This window comes from Lactuca virosa, chromosome 4 (assembly GCF_052849685.1).
Source record: "Lactuca virosa cultivar CGN04683 chromosome 4, Lactuca_virosa_CGN04683_v6, whole genome shotgun sequence".
In the NCBI taxonomy this organism is placed as follows: domain Eukaryota; kingdom Viridiplantae; phylum Streptophyta; class Magnoliopsida; order Asterales; family Asteraceae; genus Lactuca; species Lactuca virosa.
This window is the reverse complement of record NC_136429.1, coordinates 396,049,649-396,075,094: the sequence shown is the minus strand read 5'-3', so window position 1 is coordinate 396,075,094 and position 25,446 is coordinate 396,049,649. Positions and strand designations below refer to the sequence as shown.

Genomic DNA, 25,446 nt, shown 5'->3' with positions numbered 1-25,446 from the left:
ATTGCACTGATCATGGAGGATGGAACATTAGATAGATTTCGCTCTTCAACAATCTTGGCAACTGAAGTGAATATTGTTAATTGACCTTCATTTGAACCCTAAATAGGCAATCTATTTTTTTTTCTGATCAAAAAATTGCACTGGAGATGGAAGTGTTATGGATTTTAATTGATACTTGTATATCTTAATTGTTTTGTTGGGTCATTACTGAAGTTGCAGTATTTTTCTACATTTTAGTGAGCAATAAATTGAAAAGACTCAGGTAACCTGGTTCATCTTAATTTCATATCTTCTCTTGATCTTTTCCCATGAAAAAGTTAAATTCAATGGTTTTGCAGAAATAAGATGATAAGAAATATGAGATATGTATGTTTGGGGTTAAATGTATGAATTAGAAACATACTTTCACTTGTTTTTTTATCGTACATCCTACTTTCATTTATTCTTGTTAAAACATTGTACTACAAAAATCTAGCCAACTATTGCAATGCAATTAAAAGACAAAGCAATTTCACTTCTCTGACTGGGTATATATCAATCAAAGCATAATGTTCTAATAAGAAAAAAATTGAATCTTGAAAGTACATTGCTACATTTGGTAGATTTTCAAAGTATTATGCTGTAATAAGAAAAAGTTAAAAGTACACTGCTATAACTGGTAGGAGTTTTACTTATTAGAACACTATAGTTTGAAAAGACACTTAAACATGTATTATTTCAATCCTTTTAATATCAAGAGTGGATTAAATTCTAAAATCTAGGCGTAAAAAAGAGCTTTTAAACATGTTTAATAAGAGGTCTAAACAACCATTGATGCTTGTTCCTTTTGATTTTGGTCCTGCATATACAATGTAAATGAAATCACAAAGAGCTGCAACAAGAAGTATAGAAAGTTTCAACTAAGAGCACCACTAAGTAAGTGATCATGAGATGAATCACTACCATTACAGCCGTAACGACTCCTTTTTGAAAATGAACAAGTGGAAATTGTATGTTAATTGACTATATTCTTGCCATGTCACCACCTAACATAATCATACAACTTGATGGTTTCTCATCCTAAAGAGGATAGAAAAAAATAAGCAAAAAAAAAAAAAAAAAAAAAAAAAAAAAAATCTGACAATGAAGTATAACTCAAAGAGTACAAATTCAAGGGTATTTGATTAAAAGTATTGTTCAAGTAAGTGATTAAAAAATCAGGACCCGACTTTCATGAAGTTGAAGTGCAAGCCCAACCTCTCTTCTGTATCTTTTCCGCAATAACTTCATCTAAAAGCAACAAAAAGCAAATTATTAGATGTGAATTTTTATATAATTGAATGGAAAACATATTGCATAGTAACAAAAAAAAAATAACTCGACAAATTTGTGGTGTGCTTGATATCATTTTCAAATCATTTCTTATTTTATTTTTTTTGTAATTTATGTAAAGAAAACCTTTGCATCTTTTCTGGAAATATTCCTCATAAAATTATTTCCAGAATTACAACTATTGCTCAAAAGTAATACTCCTATATATCACCATCACTTAATTGCACCTCTCACAAGTCTTCCTTGCAACAAAAAAAACTATGTGTTATGATTATGATTTTTCAATTTTTACCTATGATGTCATAAAAACTGCAGAATGTTCCCAAAATTCATCCCCATGTTTAACAAAAACAGATGGCAATTAGCGAAAAATATTTTTGTAATAAAATATCAAATCTCAAATTTAGAAAAACTCTTTACTTTTTTTCACCTTTTACTGAAAACCCATTATAAAATTTGTTTTTAAAGAAAAATTATTGATTTTTTTTTTTTGTTTATTTACGCCATTAATTATATGTTAAAATAAGTTAATATTGTTAACACTATGTAAAGTGTTTGCAGGGAAATTAGACAACACAGGAACTTTACACAAAAGTTGTGTTACTTCATTATAGAAAAGTGACAAAGCTTGATGCCTAAGAAGGCTTACACGTGAAAGGAAAATGACAGAAACATAAAAAACTGCTCCACTAAGAGCCTAAAGATAATGGACAACCCACTACCTAAAAAGACAAAGTCAAGAATAACTTTTATGGGGAAAATAAATAAAGCAAACTAAACATATATTAAAAGATAGCTAGACATATGCACAACAAGTCATGCACGTGGTCTTAGGTGTTGGATTTTAATACTCCCTCTCAACGCCAACATTCACCATTCCCATTGTCTCACAGAAGTTGGTCAATTTCTTGCTTGAGAGGCCTTTAGTGAATGAGTCTGCAACTTGGTCTGAAGTTTTTATGTATTGAAGGTCTATGTCTCCATTTAAAACTTTCTCACGGATGAAGTGATAATGAACCTCCACGTGTTTGGTTCTTGCATGAAACGTTGGGTTCTTAGCCAACTGTATTGAAGAGAGATTGTCACAATAAAGCTTGATCTTGTGACCTTCCCATTCATGTAGATCTTTTAGAAGTTGAACCAACCAAACACTCTCTTGGGCTGCCATTGCAGCAGCTCTACACTCTGCTTCGGTTGTGGATAGAGACACTGTGGGCTGCCGTTTACTGCACCATGAGATTGCACTAGACCCCAACATGAACACATATCCTGTTGTAGAGCGTCGTGTGTTTAAGTCACCTGCATAGTCAGCATCGCAGAAACCAACTAGCTTGCACATTGACTCCCTCTTAAACATAATTCCTTGATCAAGTGTTGCTTTCACATACCTTAGAACTCGACGTATGGCAGCAAGATGAGATCTCCTAGGGTTTTGCATGAACCGACTCAAAACCCCTACAACAAAAGCTATGTCAGGCCGTGTCAAAGTGAGATAAATGAGGCTTCCCACAATCTTCATGTATATAGTCGTGTCTTCTAACTCTCTGCTGGTATCAACACAAAGTTTTGAGTTTGTGTCAATTGGTGTCATTGCTGGCTTACTGTCAATCAAAAAAAAAAAAAAAAATTCTTAGGCATCAAGCTTTGTCACTTTTCTATAATGAAGTAACACAACTTTTGTGTAAAGTTCCTGTGTTGTCTAATTTCCCTGCAAACACTTTACATAGTGTTAACAAATCTGGTATCAGAGCTAGACCCATGGCTGATCTTCAAGTAGTAGGTGGTGTCAAGAAACTCAACAACCAAAACTACAACACATGGTCCACTTGTATCACTTCGTACATGCAGGGGCAGGATTTGTGGGAGGTTGTAGATGGTACTGAGAAAGCGCAACCAGAAGCTGAAGATAACAATGGGGTTCTGCGAAAATGGAAGATCAAGGCGGGAAAGGCGATGTTTATTATGAAGACAACAGTTGAAGAAGACATTCTTTAACACATCCGGGATGTTGTGACTCCAGTCGAAGACTGGAAAACTCTTCAATCACTGTTCTCGAAAAAGAATGACACAAAGTTGCAACTTCTGGAAAATGAGTTGCTCTCTGTGTCTCAACGTGAGATGTCTATTCCTCAGTATTTCCATAAAGTGAAGTCAACTTGCAGGGAGATTTCAGAACTTGATCCACAGTCTTATATTCCTGAGACTCATATGAAGCGGATCATTATTCACGGCTTAAAGCCTGAGTTTAGAAGCTTTGTGGCTGCAATACAAGGTTGGTATGTCCAACCTTCTTTGGTAGAGTTTGAAAACCTCTTGGCAGGAGGCTCTCGCAAAACAGATGGTAAGCATCTCTGTTAAAGCCGAAGATGAAGCCCTTTATGTGGAGAGAAGTAAAGGGAAGTACAAGGCTAACTCAAACCAGGGACAGAAAAAGAATTATGATAAGCACAAACGGAACGAGAGGAGAAATCATGACAATGAGAAGGGAGAACAATCAGTGGAGAAGCAGAAAAGTTCTCGGTCTAACAAAAAGTTTCCTTTTAAATGTTATAATTGTGGTAAAAAAGGACGCATGGCAATAAATTGTCCACAACAACGTATGGAAGAAGGCAATGCAGCAACTGCTCAAGAAGAAGACGCATGGGATGCTGAAGCACATTTTGCACAAGATGAACATGTCATGGCCCTTGCAGCTACAACTGAAAAATCGAAGAACAAGTTAGATGAATGGGTAGTTGATTCCGGCTGCTCAAATCATATGACGGGAGATAAAAAGATTATTCAAAATGCAGTTGAATATGGTGGAATTAGAGTTGTTGTGATTGCTGATAACTCAAAACTTAAAATTGCCCACGTTGGTGATGTCCAGTTTCACCCGGAAGAAAACAAGAAGGAGATGATGTTAAAAAGTGTGTATCATGTTCCTGGAATGAAAAAGAACTTGCTCTCTGTTTCCCAATTAACCTCAGCTGGTCATTATGTGCTTTTTGGTCCCAATGATGTCAAAGTGTATAAGGAGTTTGAAACTCCATCTTACCCAATTGCCAAAGGAAGAAGATCGGAGTCTATCTATGTGATGTCTGCTGAAACTGCATATGTAGATAAATCAAAGAAAAATCAAAATGTGGATCTTTGGCATATGCGCTTGGGTCATGTAGCTTATGACAAACTCGACACTATGATGAAAAAGAAGCTTGTCAGCGGTCTTCCAGAACTAGAAGTGAGTAAAGGCCTAGTGTGTGCAGGTTGTCAATATGGAAAAGCTCACCAATTGCCCTTCAAAAAGTCCGCATATCAAGCAAAGGCACCTTTGGAGTTGATACACTCAGATGTGTTCGGACCTGTGAAACAACCATCAGTGAGAGGAATGAAGTATATGGTGACCTTTATCGATGACTTCTCAAGGTTTGTATGGGTATACTTCATGAAAGAAAAATCAGAAACCTTCAGTAAGTTTAAAGAGTTTAAAGCTGAAGCAAAAAGAGATGGAAAGCATCGTGTATTACGACTCAGATCAGACAATGGTGGAGAGTACTTGGCAAAAGAATTTGCTGATTACTTAAGGGAACACAAAATCGGAAGACAATTAACTTGTCCAAACACGCCACAACAGAACGGAGTTTCAGAGCGTAAAAACAGGCACCTAGCTGAAATATGTGGCAGCATGATCCATGACAAAAATGTCCCAGGTCGTTTCTGGGCAGAAGGTATGAACACTGCAGCTTATGTTATAAATCGAATCCCACAACAGAATTTGGGTTTTGTGTCGCCCTTTGAGAAGCTCTTTGGTATTAAACCAAATGTTAGCCATCTTCGAGTATTTGGCTGTATATGTTATGTGTTTATACCCAGTCACTTACGTCATAAGATGGAGAAGAAAGCTATCCGTTCCATATTTGTTGGGTATGATTCAGAGAGAAAAGGCTGGAGGTGCTGTGATCCTAACAGTGGCAAGTGTTACGTCTCAAGAAACATAGTTTTTGACGAGACATCCTCATGGTGGTCAACAAATCATGAAACACTTCCTGATTCCGACGTACTCAAGGAAGGTGTGGAGTCCTCTACCATCAATCTAAACATTGATGATGTAGATACTATTATAGAAGAAGATATTGTTCCAAGACAAGAACAACATCCATGGCAGACAGGGGTCTTCAATTCCTCTAACTCTGATGATGAGAGAGATGAGTCTTCAAGTCTTAGGCGATCATCAAGATTAAGGAAACCTAATCCAAGATATGCACATGCTGCTGTTATTGAAAACCAGATATGTGAGCCTGAATCTTTTAAACAGGCTTGTACAAAAAGAGAATGGATGGTTGCTATGGAGGAAGAGATGGAAGCCCTAGTTCAAAACCAAACGTGGGAGCTGGTACCTAAGCCAAAAGAAGTAAAGCCCATATCATGTAAATGGGTATACAAGATAAAACGGAAGGCAGATGGCTCTGTAGAGAGGTATAAAGCCCGGCTAGTGGCTCGCGGATTCTCTCAGCAATATGGGCTTGATTATGAGGATACTTTCAGCCCAGTGGAAAAGCTTACAACTATACGTGTCCTCCTAGCCCTAGCTGCCAGCAAAGGGTGGAAACTCAGACAGATGGATGTGTGCAACGCGTTCCTATACGGTGATCTGGATCATGTCATTCACATGGAGCAACCAACAGGGTTTGAGAGCAAAGATCATCCAAACTATGTATGTAAACTCAAGAAGGCATTGTATGGATTAAAACAATCCCCAAGAGCATGGTTTGGTAAAATTGCTGAGTTTTTAGATCACAATGGTTTTATGATGACAGCTGCTGATGCAAGTTTGTTTGTAAGAGCTGAAGAAGGTAAGGTTGCAATCGTGCTGGTTTATGTAGATGATCTGATAATCACAGGTGATTTGTATGAAGTGGTTGATCAAGTGAGAAAGAATCTATGTACTCGGTTTCACATGAAAGACCTTGGTGATTTGAAACACTTTCTAGGCCTAGAATTGAAGTATGAAGAGAATGGAGACATTGTTCTACACCAACATAAGTATTCTGTGGATCTCTTGAGTAGATTTGGAATGATTGACAGTAAGCCAGCAATGACACCAATTGACACAAACTCAAAACTTTGTGTTGATACCAGCAGAGAGTTAGAAGACACGACTATATACATGAAGATTGTGGGAAGCCTCATTTATCTCACTTTGACACGGCCTGACATAGCTTTTGTTGTAGGGGTTTTGAGTCGGTTCATGCAAAACCCTAGGAGATCTCATCTTGCTGCCATACGTCGAGTTCTAAGGTATGTGAAAGCAACACTTGATCAAGGAATTGTGTTTAAGAGGGAGTCAATGTGCAAGCTAGTTGGTTTCTGCGATGCTGACTATGCAGGTGACTTAAACACACGACGCTCTACAACAGGATATGTGTTCATGTTGGGGTCTAGTGCAATCTCATGGTGCAGTAAACGGCAGCCCACAGTGTCTCTATCCACAACCGAAGCAGAGTGTAGAGCTGCTGCAATGGCAGCCCAAGAGAGTGTTTGGTTGGTTCAACTTCTAAAAGATCTACATGAATGGGAAGGTCACAAGATCAAGCTTTATTGTGACAATCTCTCTTCAATACAGTTGGCTAAGAACCCAACGTTTCATGCAAGAACCAAACACGTGGAGGTTCATTATCACTTCATCCGTGAGAAAGTTTTAAATGGAGACATAGACCTTCAATACATAAAAACTTCAGACCAAGTTGCAGACTCATTCACTAAAGGCCTCTCAAGCAAGAAATTGACCAACTTCTGTGAGACAATGGGAATGGTGAATGTTGGTGTTGAGAGGGAGTATTAAAATCCAACACCTAAGACCACGTGCATGACTTGTTGTGCATATGTCTAGCTATCTTTTAATATATGTTTAGTTTGCTTTATTTATTTTCCCCATAAAAGTTATTCTTGACTTTGTCTTTTTAGGTAGTGGGTTGTCCATTATCTTTAGGCTCTTATGTTAGTGGAGCAGTTTTTTATGTTTCTGTCATTTTCCTTTCACGTGTAAGCCTTCTTAGGCATCAAGCTTTGTCACTTGATTTGTTAACACTATGTAAAGTGTGTGCAGGGAAATTAGACAACACAGGAACGTTACACAAAAGTTGTGTTACTTCATTATAGAAAAGTGACAAAGCTTGATGCCTAAGAAGGCTTACACGTAAAAGGAAAATGACAGAAACATAAAAAACTGCTCCACTAACATAAGAGCCTAAAGATAATGGACAACCTACTACCTAAAAAGACAAAGTCAAGAATAACTTTTCTGGAGAACATAAATAAAACAAACTAAACATATATTAAAAGATAGCTAGACACATGCACAACAAGTCATGCACGTGGTCTTAGGTGTTGGATTTTAATAAATATGTTACATATGTTTATTAGTAAACAAATTAGATGTGTTGAAAATAGTCTCTCAACAAAACATTCCAACCCAAAACATCCTAACACAGGCCAAAACAATTCGGTAGTAGTCATGATATATTACAACCATTCACCAAATATGATTATTTCAGCTACTATACTTAACATGAAAGTTCAAAATATTGACGTCCCTCACTCAAAATTTATAAACCACTAAAAATTTCAATGTAATAATTATGAGTACCTATATTTCAACAATAATGTCACAAAGATAAAGTAGAAAATGTTGAAAATATATAATGTCAAAGATGTTTGTTCTATTCCAACTCAGACAAATAAGTTTGATGGTAAAGACTTCATATGCCTACAAAAGTTATACCTTATTTTTTTTATCAATTATAAGTGAAAATGAACAGGTAAATGATACAACCCTACTGAAATTGAATTGCCATAATGTAGAGCAATGTTCCAATTTCTTTCAGAGTAATGATTTAACTTGTTTACAAATTAGCACTGCATAAATATGCAAAACCAACAAAAATCAATTCTATATATTGTTATATAGCAATATTAGATGATGGAAACTTAATTTTGACATGATATCATAACTATAATTTTTTGTTAAAAAATGCATAACTAAAATAATAGGTGTACAGTATGCTCTCAGAAACTCATAATCAACAAATTTAAGGCCATTAGAAAGGTAAACCTCAATGTTTATTGTGCCCACACGCATCCTTGATCCTTTGGTGTATGTATAGTTTTTACATGACCTTTATTTACACAAAATTATTTATACACAAAAAAATTATGTAATTAAATATGGATCATTATCGCCGTGATTTTTATAATAAGATACTAACTTTCAGAACTTGGTACTCCTTACCCCTAAGATCGAGCCAAATTATGCCTATATACCTGAATAGAACAAAACTGCTTTCACTTCCCCTCTCAGACGTCACGGTTTGATCTCTGTAGAAAATTAATTAAAACATATGTTAATGGTTATAGATAAGAAATTCCCAACATTTGACTTCTACACCAAAAGTTTCCATTTAACAAAATTTGCCATTTATTTTTAAATAGTTAGAAAGAAGAAAAAACCAACCAACTTTGACTAAATAAGTCCTCCACAGTCCACCCTAGCCTTTAAATCTATTCATGAATCAAGAAAATCACCGGTGGTCGAGTAATGATAAATCAAATGAAAGGAAGAAAATGTAATACTAACCATATCAAAGTTATGAATAAAACAAACATCTTTTTTCCAATAGAATGAACCATTCAACTCTTTCCCAAATTCATCATACAAAGCACTACATTAAAGTTCAATCATACATTTTATCTTAGTTTGAACAAAAGAATATCGTTGTGATGATCAATAAAAGTATCAAATCCTTATGATTACACATCAATTTACTCACAAAAGTAAACTGTACAGAAACTGTAACAGTAATTAATTCTAGGCTTATACTGAACAGACAGTGATGTATTACTTTCTACCTCTCCGATCTCTGATTTTTAAAAACTAAAATATTCATCACCAATCTCTATGTTTCTTTATCATCTAACCCTGCTCACTACCAAAAGTTTCACCTTGTTCACATAATGAAATAGTCGTGCTCAACAGCTAAATGCCAAAGAAATAGGCTAATTTTCCATATGAGAACTGAAATTACCTTTCTTTGATGTCATTGATCAGTGATGAGGTGGAGAATCTGATACCCTCTTGTTGTAGAAATTAAAGAAGCCTCAGAACAGTAAAACCCCTCGACAAAAACATGTTAAACCCTTATATTTGAATACCACACATATACCAGTAGTCAACAACATAAACTACAAACTTTCACATATCCAAAAGTATAGCTTCTTCTATGAGTCTTTATGCTTTTTAATTGTTCCACTTTTCCTGTCATCTTGTTTGCAACTGCATTTCTTTCATATCAGACCTCTTCAACTTCATGATATCTGCGAGCAACAATTAGCTGCAAGACAATAAACCAATCTTTTTGAGAAGTGAAAAATAAATATATGTAATAAGCATAACTTGACAATTTGTGATGTTTTCAAAGAAAATAATATTCAAATTTTAACTTTCATTGCTGAACTGATAGGCCCCCAACATTTTAAAGTTGCATTAACTTCTCGTAAAACTCAAAATTCCAACAAAGATTACTTAAATAAAGTAGTAATCCCACTTTTTTTTCTTTCATTCAAGATAACAATTTGAAAAATAATGAAATAATAATCCCATTTTTTCTTTTAATTTCAAAGGACGTGGTATAAGCTTAAACAACACTGTATAAAAGAATAATTAGGATATTGAAGTAATTTTTAAGGTTTTTAAGGATATGAACGAAATTTTCCCGAAATATTAACCTTTTTTTTTTGTGCATTTACCACTAAAACTTAATTAAATTAGGACTATTGCTTTCTCTTGAAGGAGTCAAAAATAAAATGAAGTGACATACCTCATAATCCACAAAGGCAACATGCATTCCACCTCTATTACATAGCTTGAGTGTGTTAAATCCAGGGTACCTATAATTAAAATGCATAATACAGGTCTTCACTATAAACTGCAAATGTACAAAAGTAAAAATCCCAATATTTGGGAAAGAATAGAACAGGTTTTAGATCACCCTCCATGAACTGTATTTATTACCTCTGTAACTCGCAATCAATCAATACATCAATCTAGTTGAAAATTTAAACAACACTAAAAGCTTAAATTTTATGCACCTACATTATTCATTGAAATTAACCACTAACCATTGGTTCACATGAAAGTCCTTTGCCTTTGACCATCGTATGAAGCCAATAATGCATGTACACTCTATGACTTTGCTGACATGGTTGGCCAATAATTCAAACCCAAATCAATCACCTATACAAATGTAAACCATGTATGCGACTAAATGGTTTTTCAAAATCATGAATAGGAAACTAATAAAAATAGGTACAGTGCTATATTTCACCATAAATTTCAAAGTATAATGAAGACAATGGTGTAACTACTCCACGAATGTTGATTTGCTGCATATTTTAAAGGGAAATTGTCAGAAAAGTCCTAATATTTTGGGAAAAGTTACGATTAAGTCCTTTTTTTTTTAACAGAAAACTCCGGATTTTTTAATTTTACACGATAATAATTTTTAATTAAATTAGATTAGAAGTTTAAGAGAATTATGAAAATATTAAAAATTTTACATTATATATTCAAATTCTTATGAGAATGAAGAATTGAAGCTCGAATTTGGAAAGGCTTCATCAAAATTTGTATTCACTATTAAAAAAGCATTTAAATTCAATGGGATTATGTCTAATTAATAAACCAAAAAAATAATAATAATAAAAGTGAAAAAGGATGCAAGGATCAACAAATACCCAAAAGAAAAATTAATCGAGCAAACTTCAAACCTCACGATGAAGTTCCCAAAAGAAAAATTAACTAAAAAAATACCCAAAAATGAATGATTAAATGGTTAATGAAATGGATATACTCACCAAACCACCTACCATCCACCGCTTTCAACATATTTACTTGATTCAGACATTTTCAACATACACATATCGCAATCATCTGCTGCTCTTATTTACTAAATCAAAAATGAGATGACAAAGAAAATTTATATTCTTAAAACGAAAATGGTAAAGAATTGCTATCTGATACACTAATAACCTTATTCAAAGAGATTATCAGAAAAGAGAGCACATCAGGTAAATGGTTTCCACTATACTTGACTCAGCCTTACAGTCTTCGATCTCACCATACTTGCCAAACTCATTGGTTAGAATCTCAGCATGCGTATCTGAACCTAGACCAAAAACTTATATAAAAGTGTGTTAAGAAGCTTGTATAGTCAATGATGGAGTAGCTCTAATACCAGTTCTTTGAAGCATTTCATCAAGCAGTTGATGTGCCAATTATGAGCAAAAAACCAATCTAATAAGCCCCAAATTATTTCTTTTTTGACAGAGAAGTTTTGTCCAATATTATATATGAATTCATTATGTCAAAACAGAATGACTAACTTTAAGATGGAGTAGCTGAAGATGGACTTCCAAATCAGACCCAAACAGAAATTAATACAGTTAGAGTAGGAGAAGATGGAAATCAAAATGAAAAAAATACTATCCAAATCATACCCAAAACAAAGTTTAGCTACTTCCTTCAACACAGAGGACGAAATCAAACAACGCCATCAACAGAGAAGAAGTAGAAGAGGGTAAAAAGAGACAAACCTTAAATTGACATACCTGAACTCTGTTACTAAGGATAGGAAGCGTAACCAGGCATGAGATAAGCAGATAAGGGAAGCAGATAAGCAAAAAGAGAAGGTGGCGACCTCCAATCGTGGAAGGCTAGATCGATTTATAAAACGGAAAAGGTTCAAGATTTTCTCTGCTTTAATCTCAGCCTAACCATTTTTTTTACCATTTATCTTCTATAAACTAAAATCGTTCAACCCTAAAAGCACAATCCACTGGCGACTGAAGCGAAGTTTGATAGAAGGTAGAGACATGCGTAGCTGGGAAGTAAGCGGTGGAGGGAAACGGAGAAGGTGAGCAGTGGGGAAGGCGGTAACTGAGGCGGTGGAAGTGAACGATTAAAAAGAATAGATAAGTATTTGTGGCGGTGGGTCGGTGTAAGATTAATTAAGGTGCAGTTAAATAACCCTATGAACGGTTAGGTAATGTCATAAGGGAACAATTTTTTAATATATATATATATATATATATATATATATATATATATATATATATATATATATATATAACATGAAAGTTCAAAATATTTACGTCCCTCACTCAAAATTTATAAACCACTAAAAATTTCAATGTAATAATTATGAGTACCTATATTTCAACAATAATGTCACAAAAATAAAGTAGAAAATGTTGAAAATATATAATGTCAAAGATGTTTGTTCTATTCCAACTCAGACAAATAAGTTTGATGGTAAAGACTTCATATGCCTACAAAAGTTATACCTTATTTTTTTTATCAATTATAAGTGAAAATGAACAGGTAAATGATACAACCCTACTGAAATTGAATTGCCATAATGTAGAGCAATGTTCCAATTTCTTTCAGAGTAATGATTTAACTTGTTTACAAATTAGCACTGCATAAATATGCAAAACCAACAAAAATCAATTCTATATATTGTTATATAGCAATATTAGATGATGGAAACTTAATTTTGACATGATATCATAACTATAATTTTTTGTTAAAAAATGCATAACTAAAATAATAGGTGTACAGTATGCTCTCAGAAACTCATAATCAACAAATTTAAGGCCATTAGAAAGGTAAACCTCAATGTTTATTGTGCCCACACGCATCCTTGATCCTTTGGTGTATGTATAGTTTTTACATGACCTTTATTTACACAAAATTATTTATACACAAAAAAATTATGTAATTAAATATAGATCATTATCGCCGTGATTTTTATAATAAGATACTAACTTTCAGAACTTGGTACTCCTTACCCCTAAGATCGAGCCAAATTATGCCTATATACCTGAATAGAACAAAACTGCTTTCACTTCCCCTCTCAGACGTCACGGTTTGATCTCTGTAGAAAATTAATTAAAACATATGTTAATGGTTATAGATAAGAAATTCCCAACATTTGACTTCTACACCAAAAGTTTCCATTTAACAAAATTTGCCATTTATTTTTAAATAGTTAGAAAGAAGAAAAAACCAACCAACTTTGACTAAATAAGTCCTCCACAGTCCACCCTAGCCTTTAAATCTATTCATGAATCAAGAAAATCACCGGTGGTCGAGTAATGATAAATCAAATGAAAGGAAGAAAATGTAATACTAACCATATCAAAGTTATGAATAAAACAAACATCTTTTTTCCAATAGTGAACCATTCAACTCTTTCCCAAATTCATCATACAAAGCACTACATTAAAGTTCAATCATACATTTTATCTTAGTTTGAACAAAAGAATATCGTTGTGATGATCAATAAAAGTATCAAATCCTTATGATTACACATCAATTTACTCACAAAAGTAAACTGTACAGAAACTGTAACAGTAATTAATTCTAGGCTTATACTGAACAGACAGTGATGTATTACTTTCTACCTCTCCGATCTCTGATTTTTTAAAACTAAAATATTCATCACCAATCTCTATGTTTCTTTATCATCTAACCCTGCTCACTACCAAAAGTTTCACCTTGTTCACATAATGAAATAGTCGTGCTCAACAGCTAAATGCCAAAGAAATAGGCTAATTTTCCATATGAGAACTGAAATTACCTTTCTTTGATGTCATTGATCAGTGATGAGGTGGAGAATCTGATACCCTCTTGTTGTAGAAATTAAAGAAGCCTCAGAACAGTAAAACCCCTCGACAAAAACATGTTAAACCCTTATATTTGAATACCACACATATACCAGTAGTCAACAACATAAACTACAAACTTTCAATGTAATAATTATGAGTACCAAAGAGATCATTTGCTTAACAAAATAATAATAATAATAATTACAAAATGCTTTCGATAGAAGAATGCAGACCTTCGACCAGAGCAGAACCAGGTGGGATGCAATTTTGAGAAGAAGAGAGGAGCGACGTTTTAGAGTGAGCGAATGAGTGGACTTGTTCAATATATGAAACGGGTTTTAAATTTTATTATAAAACCGGTGAATAAAACAAAGGTAAAAAGAAGTCGACGTCAAAAAGTCAAAAAAAAAAAAAAAAAAAAAAGTCGAAGGCATACGCTTCTGAAAAACGCACCGCCTCAACCGATTCCTCTACGCTTCACTAGTACGAGGCATACGTATCAAATCCTACCACAGAGGCGACGCCTCTAGTTTGATCATCATCCGCTTCACCTCAAGGCGTGCATTTCTCATGATTTTTAAAATGATGGTCATATTTGCCAACTTTTACCTTGCCAAAATGTCTTCTTATTTATAAAATGGCTTTTTTACCTTGCTATAAGTAGCATTCCTTTTTTACCTTGCTATAAGTGGCCTGGAACAAAATGTTTTGTGATCATCAATTAAAACTATACTTTTAAGTTACAAAGGAATGTAATTTTAATAAATAAACATGAAAGAGTTAGAATAGAAGTTGCTTCTCACCTAGTTGATACAAAAATCCATGTTGGTCCTAAATGACCCTTTGCATTATTGATTATCTTTGGTGTCCTTGTTTGTCTGAATTTATATACAAAGTTAGAAAAAGGATATATATATATATATATATATATATATATATATATATATATATATATATATACATAAAATATTGTAATCAGGTGAGCTTGAGCTTTTGACTCAAGAATTAAATGACAAATTTAAGCCAAAACTCAAGAGACACTTACCGAAACCCAGAAAAATCCTTATACAGCTTCACAAATAACTTCATATAGCCATTATTATCCTTTCTACAAATAACAGAAACAAAATAAAATAAGTCGATAAGGCAATACATGTAACACATGAAGAGATACCATCAACCAATGACCTTATTATGCAAAAATAAAACAAAAAATAATAAGGTCTACTTAATGGAATAACCAAAGCATATAGTGTGATTTGTTCTTCAAAATTTCATCAGCAAAAAAAATTCCAAGAGTACGGAGATTACTTTCCATACATATAAACACTTGTTTCTTATGATACAATCAACACAATTGGCACATAAGAAGGGCACATAAAAATGACAGAAATTAAGATTGGAGGATTAACCATTGATATGTTGATTCTTCATTTCTGGAAGGGTTTTAAGTCAATATATATTCAAGAAAGGCAAACCCTTGGGCCAAAATTTGATTTCTCCACTTAAAATTTCACATTTTTTGAGGGCATTGAAAAAGATTTTTCAGTCAAAGGTACACATAACACTTTGATGATTCCTCCATTAATTAATTACATCTGAAAAGACTTTGAAGGAGGAAGCAAAACACATACGTATTAACTGAAAATTTTAAAAAATTAAGTAAACACATATGTATTAACCCAAAAAAATCAAATAAGAAAAAATTAAAAACAAAAAATAGTAACCTGAGTTCATCCTAACAGTTTTCTGATGTACAATATGATACATTCCAACAACTCCATTAAGTGAAAGTGGTCCTACCTGAAAATCACGAATCGACGGTGGTATTGAAGTGTGAGATTGGGAATAACACCAAGAAACATATTAGGAGCAAATAGAGAAGGTGGAGCGTATGTATACACCAAGATCCAAGAACGAAAATTTAAGTACACAAAATTCCTAAATTGAAATAAATGAATTGAGTTGCAATAAAATGAGACATTCACGATGTCACACCCCCGGCCGAGGCGGCGGAACACGTTGGGTTGTGCGACTAAGTTCATGGATCACAAGTAAATTGAATATACAACACAAGTACAACAATAAACAAAATAGCATTCATGTTCCATCTTGATATTTGAATACAAGCTTTTTACAAATAATAATAATACATGAATTGTCTTAACAGATAGGCATTTAATACAACAGTAAGTAAACTAGGTCACCTGTAATCCAATCTGTCTTGAATGCTTGTTTAGTGTTTTCCTGAGAATACATGTAGTTTTGAAAGTCAACACAAGGTTGGTGGGTGTCATAGGTTTTCTGCTAATGCAGTAATACTTTTAATAAGTCTAAAAAGTATTATCTTTGTATATATAACGGTAGTTAAAAACAGTGTTTGCAATGAGTCTTTAAGAGCCCAAAATGTATTCATGTATAAGTAAATCCATATTATAACTGTGCTTGTAATAAATCCTTGAAAGCCACAATGTATCTTTTGTATAAGTAAATCCATACTGTAACTTTGATTGTAATAAACCTTGAAAGCCAAAATGTATCCTTTGTATAAGTAAATCCATATTTAAAATAGTTTTGAAGGCAACTGAAACCATGATTAAGTGAGGAAAAGAGAGGTATTCTAGTTAATGTTTATAGTGAGTCCTATAACCGAGCTACCTGACTGAAAGTAAACCCCCCCTACAACGCTTCATTGGACGTTGTAGTAACGATTGTAGACACTTATCACCTGCTTCGTTTGATCAATCAAGGGTTGTAGCTAGCAACCACAGGTGGGGATGTCAACCCCGTATAGATCTATACATATGTATCTCGCTCCGAAGATTAACAGTTATAGTAGTGTGGGGGTGCTAAGTGATTAAACTCAGCTATTGAATAATATCTCACTAAAAAGCCTTTAACTAAAAAGTTTGTAAGTTCGTGAATAACTCTCATCCCTAACTTAATTGTGATTAAGTTACTAGGCATAATGAATATCATTGTATAGGGTTTATAAAAGCCGAACATGTTTGACATATATGTAAAAATGTAATGTGCTCGCTTTTATATAAATGAATGTTTAAAATTAATGAACATATATACATGTATAAACGTTGTGTACTTAAACATATAAATGAACATGTATAGTAATAGCTCGAATCCTTGAAATAGTACAAAATTTTATAACATACTTGTTATAATATACAACGTCACATAAAAATCATAAAACTTTGTATAATATAATATTTGTTGTGTGAACCGGATATTTCACGATAAAATAATCATAACACGTATACAAAACGTTTTCACTAGTTTATCCATTTATAAAACGATAGTTAAAAACAGTGTTTGCAATGAGTTTTTAAGAGCCCAAAATGTATTTCTGTATAAATAAATCCATATTATAACTATGCTTGTAATAAATCCTTGAAATCCAAAATGTATCTTTTGTATAAAGTAAATCCATACTATAACTGTGATTGTAATAAACCTTGAAAGCAAAAATGTATCCTTTGTATAAGTAGATTCATACTTAAAATAGTTTCTTTAGTTTGATCGGGTTAAAGGATATGAATGCTCCCAATAGGAAGTCACGAACGAACAGATGAACAAGGCAGTCGAATCGATGAACCAACACAGCGGGGATAGAGGAATCACTTTGCAGCAACCCTTCGTTCATCTCCCGTCGTCGGCAGCAAAGGAGACCAAGGGGAAGATTCTCCGGTGCTCGTCTTCGTCTGATTAAGGGGGAGAAGCACGGAGGTTCGTCGCCCGACTCGCAAACCGAGATGGTCTCCGGGGTTTTGACTAGACCAAAGAAGGAGGAGGTGTTCGGTGTTGTTAGGAGATTGCGATCGGAAAGAGGCCAGAAGCGAGGGTTCGGTGGTGCTGGTGGATCGCTAGCACATGCGATGGAGGGGAGGCCGGCAGCCCAGGGCTGTTCCGGCGGCTCCATTCTTCTTCTGGTCCGATCTTCTTGAAACACAAGGGTGGTTCGATGGTGGTTGCAAGTTGGGAGTTGTAAGGCGACAGTAAGTCGTATGGGGTGGTGGCAATCGGCAGGTGGGTGGAATCGGTGATGGAGGAAGCTGGGCAGCAACGATTCAATCAACACGTAAAGGCTCCTTCTTTTCTTTTTGTTCTTGTTTGATTTGGCAAAACTACATATGTGTTCGTTTGATTAAGAATCAATGGATGTTTGTCTTTTGATTTTCTATATAATGAGGGATATTTGATTTTGGTTCTTGACAGGAAATCGATGAAGGGAAGGGGTAAAGGAACAGAAATGGGAGAGAGTATTTGGCTTGCTATGCTCGATGTCCAACAGGGGTGAAAACGAGAGAGACATGAGGGACCTTTTGCTCCGATAATTCCTTCCTTCATATTCTTTCTGTTTTTTGATTTAGTAGGAACAAACTATAAAGAAAATAGTGATCCATTGAGTTGTTTGGTTTTGATGTTTGATAGGGAAAGGAAAAGAAACAAAACGTTTTGTAGTTCTTCTTATCCGCAGGTAGAAACGAGTTTAAGAACAAGAGTTTGATTCTTGGCTGATTGCGAATCAAAGTTTGAGTGTGGGATTCAGTTTTGTTTGTGTGTTGTGTTGGTTGAAAGTTTCATTACAAGGCTAAAGAAAGAGTGCAGGGGAGCTTCAAACCAAAATGAAGGTTTTTAGAGTACATTTGCAGTTAATGTCTCATTCGTGTGAACTATGAAATGTTTAAGTGTAGTACTGTCAATTGTATGTAAAAATAGATATGTTGATATCGGGAAGCAACTCATGCTTTTTGGCTGTGATTTTTATATAATTTGTTTGTTTTTATATATTTTGTGTTTTCTTTCGGTGTAAATGTATTTCTAATAGCTTTAATGTATTATTGATTGTTTTTTCTATTGTATATACATATATGTATGTGTATTTGTGTGAAATATGGAAATAATACATTTCTAAATGTATTTTGTGTATTGTATAAATTTAAACTCATATATATATATATATATATATATATATATATATATATATATATATATATATTAGGAAATGTGAACTTTATTAATTTATTAGACCTTGGTTTCTTAAATTTAAAATACACACATATATAATGTATATTTATGGAAATTTAACCAACAACATATAATTGATTATGACACAAGTCCATACCTGAATATACATACATGTAGTTCACGAAATTATTGAGTGTTGGACTATCTATCGTCGTTAAAATCCACGTCAACCGGATTTGGATATATACTATTATTTCCAAAATGTATTGCTAATAATTAAAATTAGGTTGAAATCAATAGTTTAGGGTTTCGCGATTTATAAACTTGAAAACGTATCTTTCATTTTTTTTATTTTTTATTTTAAATATTTTTATTAAAAATATTTCAAATATGAAAATAAATATTAGGCTATAGCCTGAGTCCAAAAATGCTTTTGGAATTTCCATTTGAGGTGTGCAAGTCCCTCAACAGAGTTGACAGTTTTTTTTTTAAGAAAACAGTATTATATTGATTTTGAGAATCTAAACACGATCGTATCTTTTGCATAAGAACTCCGTTTTGGACGTTTTTTATATTCTCAAAATCAGGGAAGCAAGTGCTACGAAACTAGAGTGTTTGTATTGCTTAAAACTGATTAATACAAAATTTCAGTTTTTTAGGCGCGTTAACTAAAGTTGCACTTTGAGCTGTTTGATTTGTTTTTTAGTTTACATATTTGGAATTAAGATAGCATCTGATATCTTATAATAGTTGAAATAACTCATTTATTTTACATTAGAATCACTAAAACTCAATGAGTCAAATTATCGATAGACTTACTATGAACTTGACCGTTCACAGTCCTTGACCAAAATTTCGGGATGTCACACACGAACCTCATCCCACATAAAGTGTAAGGTAATCCGATTAAGGGACACCAACATCGATGTCCTGTCATCATCCATGATGAAGATGATGTTTAGGATTGCTTTAAAAACAACTTTTGGACTTTTCACTTTTCCAAAAAGTTGAAAAGATGTTTGTAAAATTAAAAAGATCTTTTTAAAACAACTTTTGGGCAAGGGAAAAGAGGTTGATTCTAAAAGTCATAAAATCATGACTTTTGTGACTTTTAAAAATCAACTTTTGTTTTTTTCCATCCAAACACATTTTAAACATCTACTTTTGAGAAAAAAAAAACTTTTTACAAATTTTTTTTTATAAAAAGGACTTTAAGGCTAAAAAAGATATCCCAAACACCCCTGAAAATTAGAATAGAGTACGTGTGTGTTATAAAAATCAGACAATTGATCGACACTCGAATTAAAGCTAACCCTAATCCAAACCTATTAAAATTAACAGCAACATCCTCAAATTTTAAAATCAAATAAGAAACAAACGTTAGAAGAGCAACGAAAGGAGATTTGGTTGTAAGAAGCGGTGAGGATGTGAACGAAATACATCAGCGGTGAATAGAAGACAGTGGTGGTGATGGCTATCTTACAATCGTCAGTCAGATTTAAACTGGTGAAGCTTTTCAATGACATCAAGTTGGAACGTGGTGAGAGACGAAAAGATAAAACAAACTTGGTCAATTTCTTCTGTGAAGTAAGGTTTAGGGTTCCTTTGTGGGGAAAAGTGGTGGTCTCGTTGTCGGTCCGGGTATGGAACGAAGACAACGATGACTATTGTGATGGTGGTGAGTTGCTTCGATGGTGCTCAGTAGTAGTATAAAAACCCTAGAAAATAAGAAAAAACTTTGTGGAGCACATCTAAATATCGAGGAAGCATCAACGAACGACGAGGATTCATGTTTTGAGAGGTGTTTAAAGAGCGATGGTGAAGGTTCATTCGATTAAAGCGGTGGAGATGAGGATTAAAGATATTCAGTACGTAGTTGAGGTGGTGACCCCAGTTGAATTACATAACCTGATGAACAGTACGGGGTAAGGTACTGTTCATAAGGATTGTGAGTTAATTGTATATGTAATATAATATAATATAATAATTATATATATATATATATATATATATATATATATATATATATATATATATATATATATATATATATATATATATATAGGGGAAGGTTATTGCAAAAATACAAAAAAGATGCAAAAATACAAGAACCAATCAGAAAATGACACATCATTAACCTTTATTATTATTATTAAATCATTAAATTAAATTATAAAGGGTATAAATGTCACTTACAAAATATTGTAATGCATGTTTTCTATGAATTCGTACTAATAACTACTTCATCATAAACTGCAAACATAATAACCGTTAATAAGGCTATTAACCAACATCTCCATGATTCGCGAATTCAATTTAACCAAATCTTAATGAATCGAAAAACTCTAAAAAAAATCTTAGTGAAAGAAAAAAGATGAATTTTCAAGAAGATATTCTTACATCGACAACAACTGATTATCAAAACTTAGCAATTGAAAACTCAGGAAGTGTATTCAATGATCAGAATGCAGGCAAGTTTTCAATCTGTTTTAACTTCAATTGATCTTCCGTGAATTAATATCAAACATTAATAAAGAGTTTTATTACAAAAAACTGCATACTTATTTTAATTCAATGTTCAATTAAAGAAGATATTGATGATTACATACAAACATATACGATATTTATGTTCAATAACATTGCATAATTTTTTTTCACAGACTTTTTTATGGAGATGGAGTCGATATTTATGTTCCAACTGCTGGAAAAGAAATACAATCATCAATTGATTTCAGCATTGATGAATCAGAATCATACAATATTTGTTCAGGTGATCAATCAGAAACATTAATCACATATTATTCAGGCAAGCATTCAACCTTAATATTAAATTAATATATTTTTATTAGAATAACTGCAAATTTCATATATAAACAGAACCAATTTATCCTTAAGGAGACGATTTATATCATCCAAATGTTGAAAAAGAATTGATTCCTAAGGAAAAAGATTCTTTTCCATCATTGAATGAAGCAATTGAAATGTACCGTAAGTATGGGAAAGCTGCTGGCTTTGGAATTAGAATGGGAACTTCAACTTATTATGGAGATTATACTCTGCGAAAAAAACATATAAGGTGCAACAAGTATGGTCAACCAAGGAAAAAAAGTATTGACACATTGACATCAAGAGGTCTGAAAAAGAAAGAAAGAAAAAGTTATCATAAGGTAACAGGATGCATGGCAATGATAGGTTTTCACAGAGATCATAAAAGTGATACTTTTACAGTATACAAATTTCAAGCAGTACATAATCATCCACTTAATGATTTTGATCAACAAAGCATTTGTAGTAAAAGCCATAAGCTGACAATTTGTGATCAAGAACTTATTGTGAAAGCTTCTACTTTAAACATTGGAGCTACAAAAGCACACAAGTTACAAGCAAGTCTAAATGGAGGCTACGATAATGTAACTGCATCCAAGATTGATTACAAAAATTTCTGGAGAGATTATATGAATATAGTTGGACCTAATGATGCTCAATGTGTTGTGGACCAGTTGCAAATTCGAAGAGATAATTATCCAAATTTCCACTTTGAATATAAGCTAGATGATAAAGTACTAAATGCTATGTTTTGGGCAGATGAAACTGCTAAAGAAAATTACTCTAAGTTTTCTAATGTGATTTCAATGGATGCAACTTACAGAACCAACAGGTACATTTCAATATAATATTTATATTTATATTAAAAATTAAGTTATATGATATAAGATACTTTACAAGTATAATATGATTTTTGATCCTTTCACTGCCATTAACAACCATGACAAGACAATCAATGTTGGAGTTGGACTCTTATCGGATGAAACAATAGAGTCATATACATGGTTGTTAAGAGCTTTTCTTAAAGCACATGGAAAAATTCCTTCCATGATTTTGTCTGATATGGATCCGGCTTTATGTACGTCCATTTCAAAAGAGTTTCAGGGATGTAGACACATGTTATGTATGTGGCACATCATGAGCAAAATACCTGCCAAAGTAATTTACTTATTAACTATGTAGTTAATAGAATTTTCAAATTTAACATTATATACTAACAACTTAATAATTGGAATTGCAGATTTGTTCAGATATAGTTGAAAATACAGATTTCAAGAAACAATTACATAAAATTGTTTGGAATATACATCTTGAACCAACATAATTTGAGAGTAAGTGGAACTTAATGTTGGACAAATTCAAATTGAGAGAAAATAAATGGTTGGATGACATGTATAATAAGAGAGACAAATGGATTCCTTCTTACTTTAGAGATATTCCTATGTGTGGTCTTATGAAGACAACATCACGATCTGAAAGTTCAAATTCTTTCTTCAATGTTTTCTCTAGCCCATCCAATTTACTTGTGAATTTTATGTTTAACTTTGACACTGCTATTGCAAAGCAACGTCATGAACAAAAAAGATTGGATATAGCTTCAAGAGATGGTACTCCTCATATGATTTCTGCAAATTATCCATTGAAGATTGAAAACTGTCACACCCCCGAAACCAGACGGCGGAAACGTCTGAGGGCTTGCGTGACTTAAATTGATTATCATCACAATGAATATACATGAATCGTAACATAAACATCACCATGCATCAATACATTACAACTGATACTGTTCACATCCAGTACATTGTTTTAAATATTACACATCCATAACATAAATCGTTTAAGAGTTTTCAAAACATAACATCCTAACATACTTGATATTACCCTTCAGCCCCCTGAGAATACAAGTTATTTTGAAAAACGTCAACATATGAAATGTTGGTGAGTTCATAAGCAGGGTTGTGATAAAATGATTTGTGTAGTTTGTAAAAACCCAGAAAATCCGATATTTTCTGTAAAGACAATTGTTTACCAAAGTGTGAAGATCCATAAGTTGATGCATGAATGATTTCAAAACGTGTATAAAAGGGAGTTTTGTATTAAAGTTATAGAAAATACAAGCGAGTGGTGTTGATTTCCTCAAAAAACCCGATGTTTTCCGAATACATAAATATAATTGTTTTTCAAATTGCTATACTGCCACAGTGAATGATTTTGATTACTCTTCCTTGATTACTCGGATGGTATTGGATTAATTAATTTATGCGAGTCGTTATAACCATGCATAATAATGACTAGTTTGTCTGTCTTGGCATCCTAATGTACGCTGGGATTGATCTTAAGATTTTGTCACCCTAGACTGGCCGAGTCTAACTGTAGCGAACAGCTGAGGTGTGGGGGAGTCACCCCCGTATAGATCTATACACAAATTCTCGCTCTCCTTCCAAGAGACTTTGATTATAACTACAGACTACGAACGACCCTTAGAGGTGTTGCCCGTTATTACTCACCTAATCCAAACAACATTGATTACTATTGATTAACGACCTGAATTTGTTTACTTTGATTACACATAAGCCTAACAAACGAGGAGAGGAGGAATACAAGTCTTGCTACTTTCGTGATTTATTTTAGGTTGTTGGGTATACGAAGGACACGTTGGCCCATTTCGCATTTGATTCACTTGGACCTTACTAGCAATGCTAATGGGCCACTAAGGTCCAATAGCACTTAAAAGCCATTGAGGGTCCATTTAATATGAAATTGGGTCATAGAAGGCCCAATAACATTTATTATTATTAACCCTTGGGCCCAAAAATCATGTTAATGGATCACAAAGGCCCAACAAGCATGATTGGAACTTTCAAGCCCGAAGTTTTGAATGTTTACTTGTTTTAGGTATTGTATAATTGTTGGAAGGTTGGATTGAACGATTGTTGTTTTTGTATCGACTCGAGACCGATCGATTTGTTTGTAACGACATTTGGATTTCTACGTATATTCCTCTTTCAATTTTTGTAAGTCGTAGTTTAGTGTTTTTGACTCAATATTCTAAAAATAAAATAATTGACTTAAGAATATTGGTTTGACCTTTTCAGCCTTTCTTTAATAAAAATGACAATTTTAGTCCCTTATATAAAAAAAAGACATTTTTGCCCTTAAACCATTTTCTTGACACATTTGACCCATAGACTTGTTCAAGTGACATTTTTAGCTCAAAACTTATTCTTTGGCAGTTTCAGCCCTTCCAGAAAAGTGTTTGTCGGTTAAAGCCCAAACTTTTTGCAATTTTTACAATTTTGGCCCAAAATCCAAAAACTTTACATTTTTGATCCTTTTTGGAAAAGAAAAGCATTTTAACCCCTGAATTGGTTTTGTTCACACTTTTTACCTCCAGTCTTGTGAAATTTACCATTCAGTCCCTTGAAACTGTAGTTTTTCGCAAATTTTGACCCACTGGGCCGAAAAGCCCAAGATTTGGCCCATTAAGCCATAAATTTCATTTCTAACCTTTAAAAGAGTATGATATTCATAAAAACACTTATTTTTACTGTTTAAACTCTTTTAATCCTTGAGAAAACCGTGAGTGACAAGTTTTAACCCAACTTTTGTTTATTTGACAAAATA

At 33.4% G+C, this 25,446-nt stretch overlaps 2 protein-coding genes, 2 long non-coding RNA genes and 1 pseudogene across 10 annotated transcripts in view; 2 read left to right on the top strand and 3 right to left on the bottom strand.

Annotated features, from left to right (window-relative positions):
- Window positions 1-1,925, top strand: part of LOC145106456 (disease resistance protein RPV1-like) — a 5,030-nt gene extending 3,105 nt beyond the window's left edge. Inside the window, exon 6 of the mRNA XM_079043425.1 lies at window positions 1,873-1,925. Within this exon, the coding sequence (XP_078899551.1) occupies window positions 1,873-1,925 (53 nt within the window). The remainder of the gene's footprint in view (window positions 1-1,872) is intronic.
- Window positions 1,926-2,155: 230 nt separating this feature from the next.
- LOC145106455 (secreted RxLR effector protein 161 pseudogene) lies at window positions 2,156-2,902 on the bottom strand (annotated as a pseudogene).
- A 5,485-nt stretch (window positions 2,903-8,387) lies between these two features.
- On the bottom strand, window positions 8,388-12,329 carry LOC145108841 (uncharacterized). Of its 7 annotated transcripts, none has more exons than XR_013708573.1 (7): window positions 11,375-12,329; window positions 11,200-11,291; window positions 10,671-10,728; window positions 10,465-10,579; window positions 10,164-10,233; window positions 9,372-9,677; window positions 8,388-8,664 (listed from the first exon to the last, which is right to left on the bottom strand). It is a non-coding gene; the product is annotated as an uncharacterized LOC145108841 (long non-coding RNA). The 7 variants fall into 7 exon arrangements; XR_013708575.1 differs by having other exon boundaries at window positions 11,200-11,522; window positions 11,938-12,329; XR_013708576.1 differs by having other exon boundaries at window positions 11,200-11,510; window positions 11,938-12,329.
- Window positions 12,330-13,003: 674 nt separating this feature from the next.
- Window positions 13,004-14,148, bottom strand: LOC145108844 (uncharacterized). Its single transcript, XR_013708587.1, has 2 exons — window positions 13,986-14,148; window positions 13,004-13,280 (listed from the first exon to the last, which is right to left on the bottom strand). It is a non-coding gene; the product is annotated as an uncharacterized LOC145108844 (long non-coding RNA).
- A 6,663-nt stretch (window positions 14,149-20,811) lies between these two features.
- On the top strand, window positions 20,812-23,146 carry LOC145106454 (protein FAR1-RELATED SEQUENCE 5-like). Its single transcript, XM_079043424.1, has 5 exons — window positions 20,812-20,921; window positions 21,657-21,802; window positions 21,892-22,619; window positions 22,711-22,980; window positions 23,063-23,146. The coding sequence occupies exons 1-5, from the start codon at window positions 20,812-20,814 to the stop codon at window positions 23,144-23,146; spliced, it is 1,338 nt and encodes a 445-aa protein (XP_078899550.1).
- The last annotated feature ends 2,300 nt before the right edge of the window (window positions 23,147-25,446 follow it).

What these genes read in the sequence shown, in the direction of transcription:
- LOC145106454 (XM_079043424.1), top strand. Translation starts at nt 20,812, where the DNA reads ATGGTGAAGGTTCATTCGATTAAAGCGGTGGAGATGAGGATTAAAGAT. An exon ending in ATTACTCTAAGTTTTCTAAT is followed by an intron (nt 22,620 to 22,710) that starts GTGATTTCAATG and finishes ATATGATATAAG; the next exon opens with ATACTTTACAAGTATAATAT. An exon ending in TGAGCAAAATACCTGCCAAA is followed by an intron (nt 22,981 to 23,062) that starts GTAATTTACTTA and finishes TTGGAATTGCAG; the next exon opens with ATTTGTTCAGATATAGTTGA.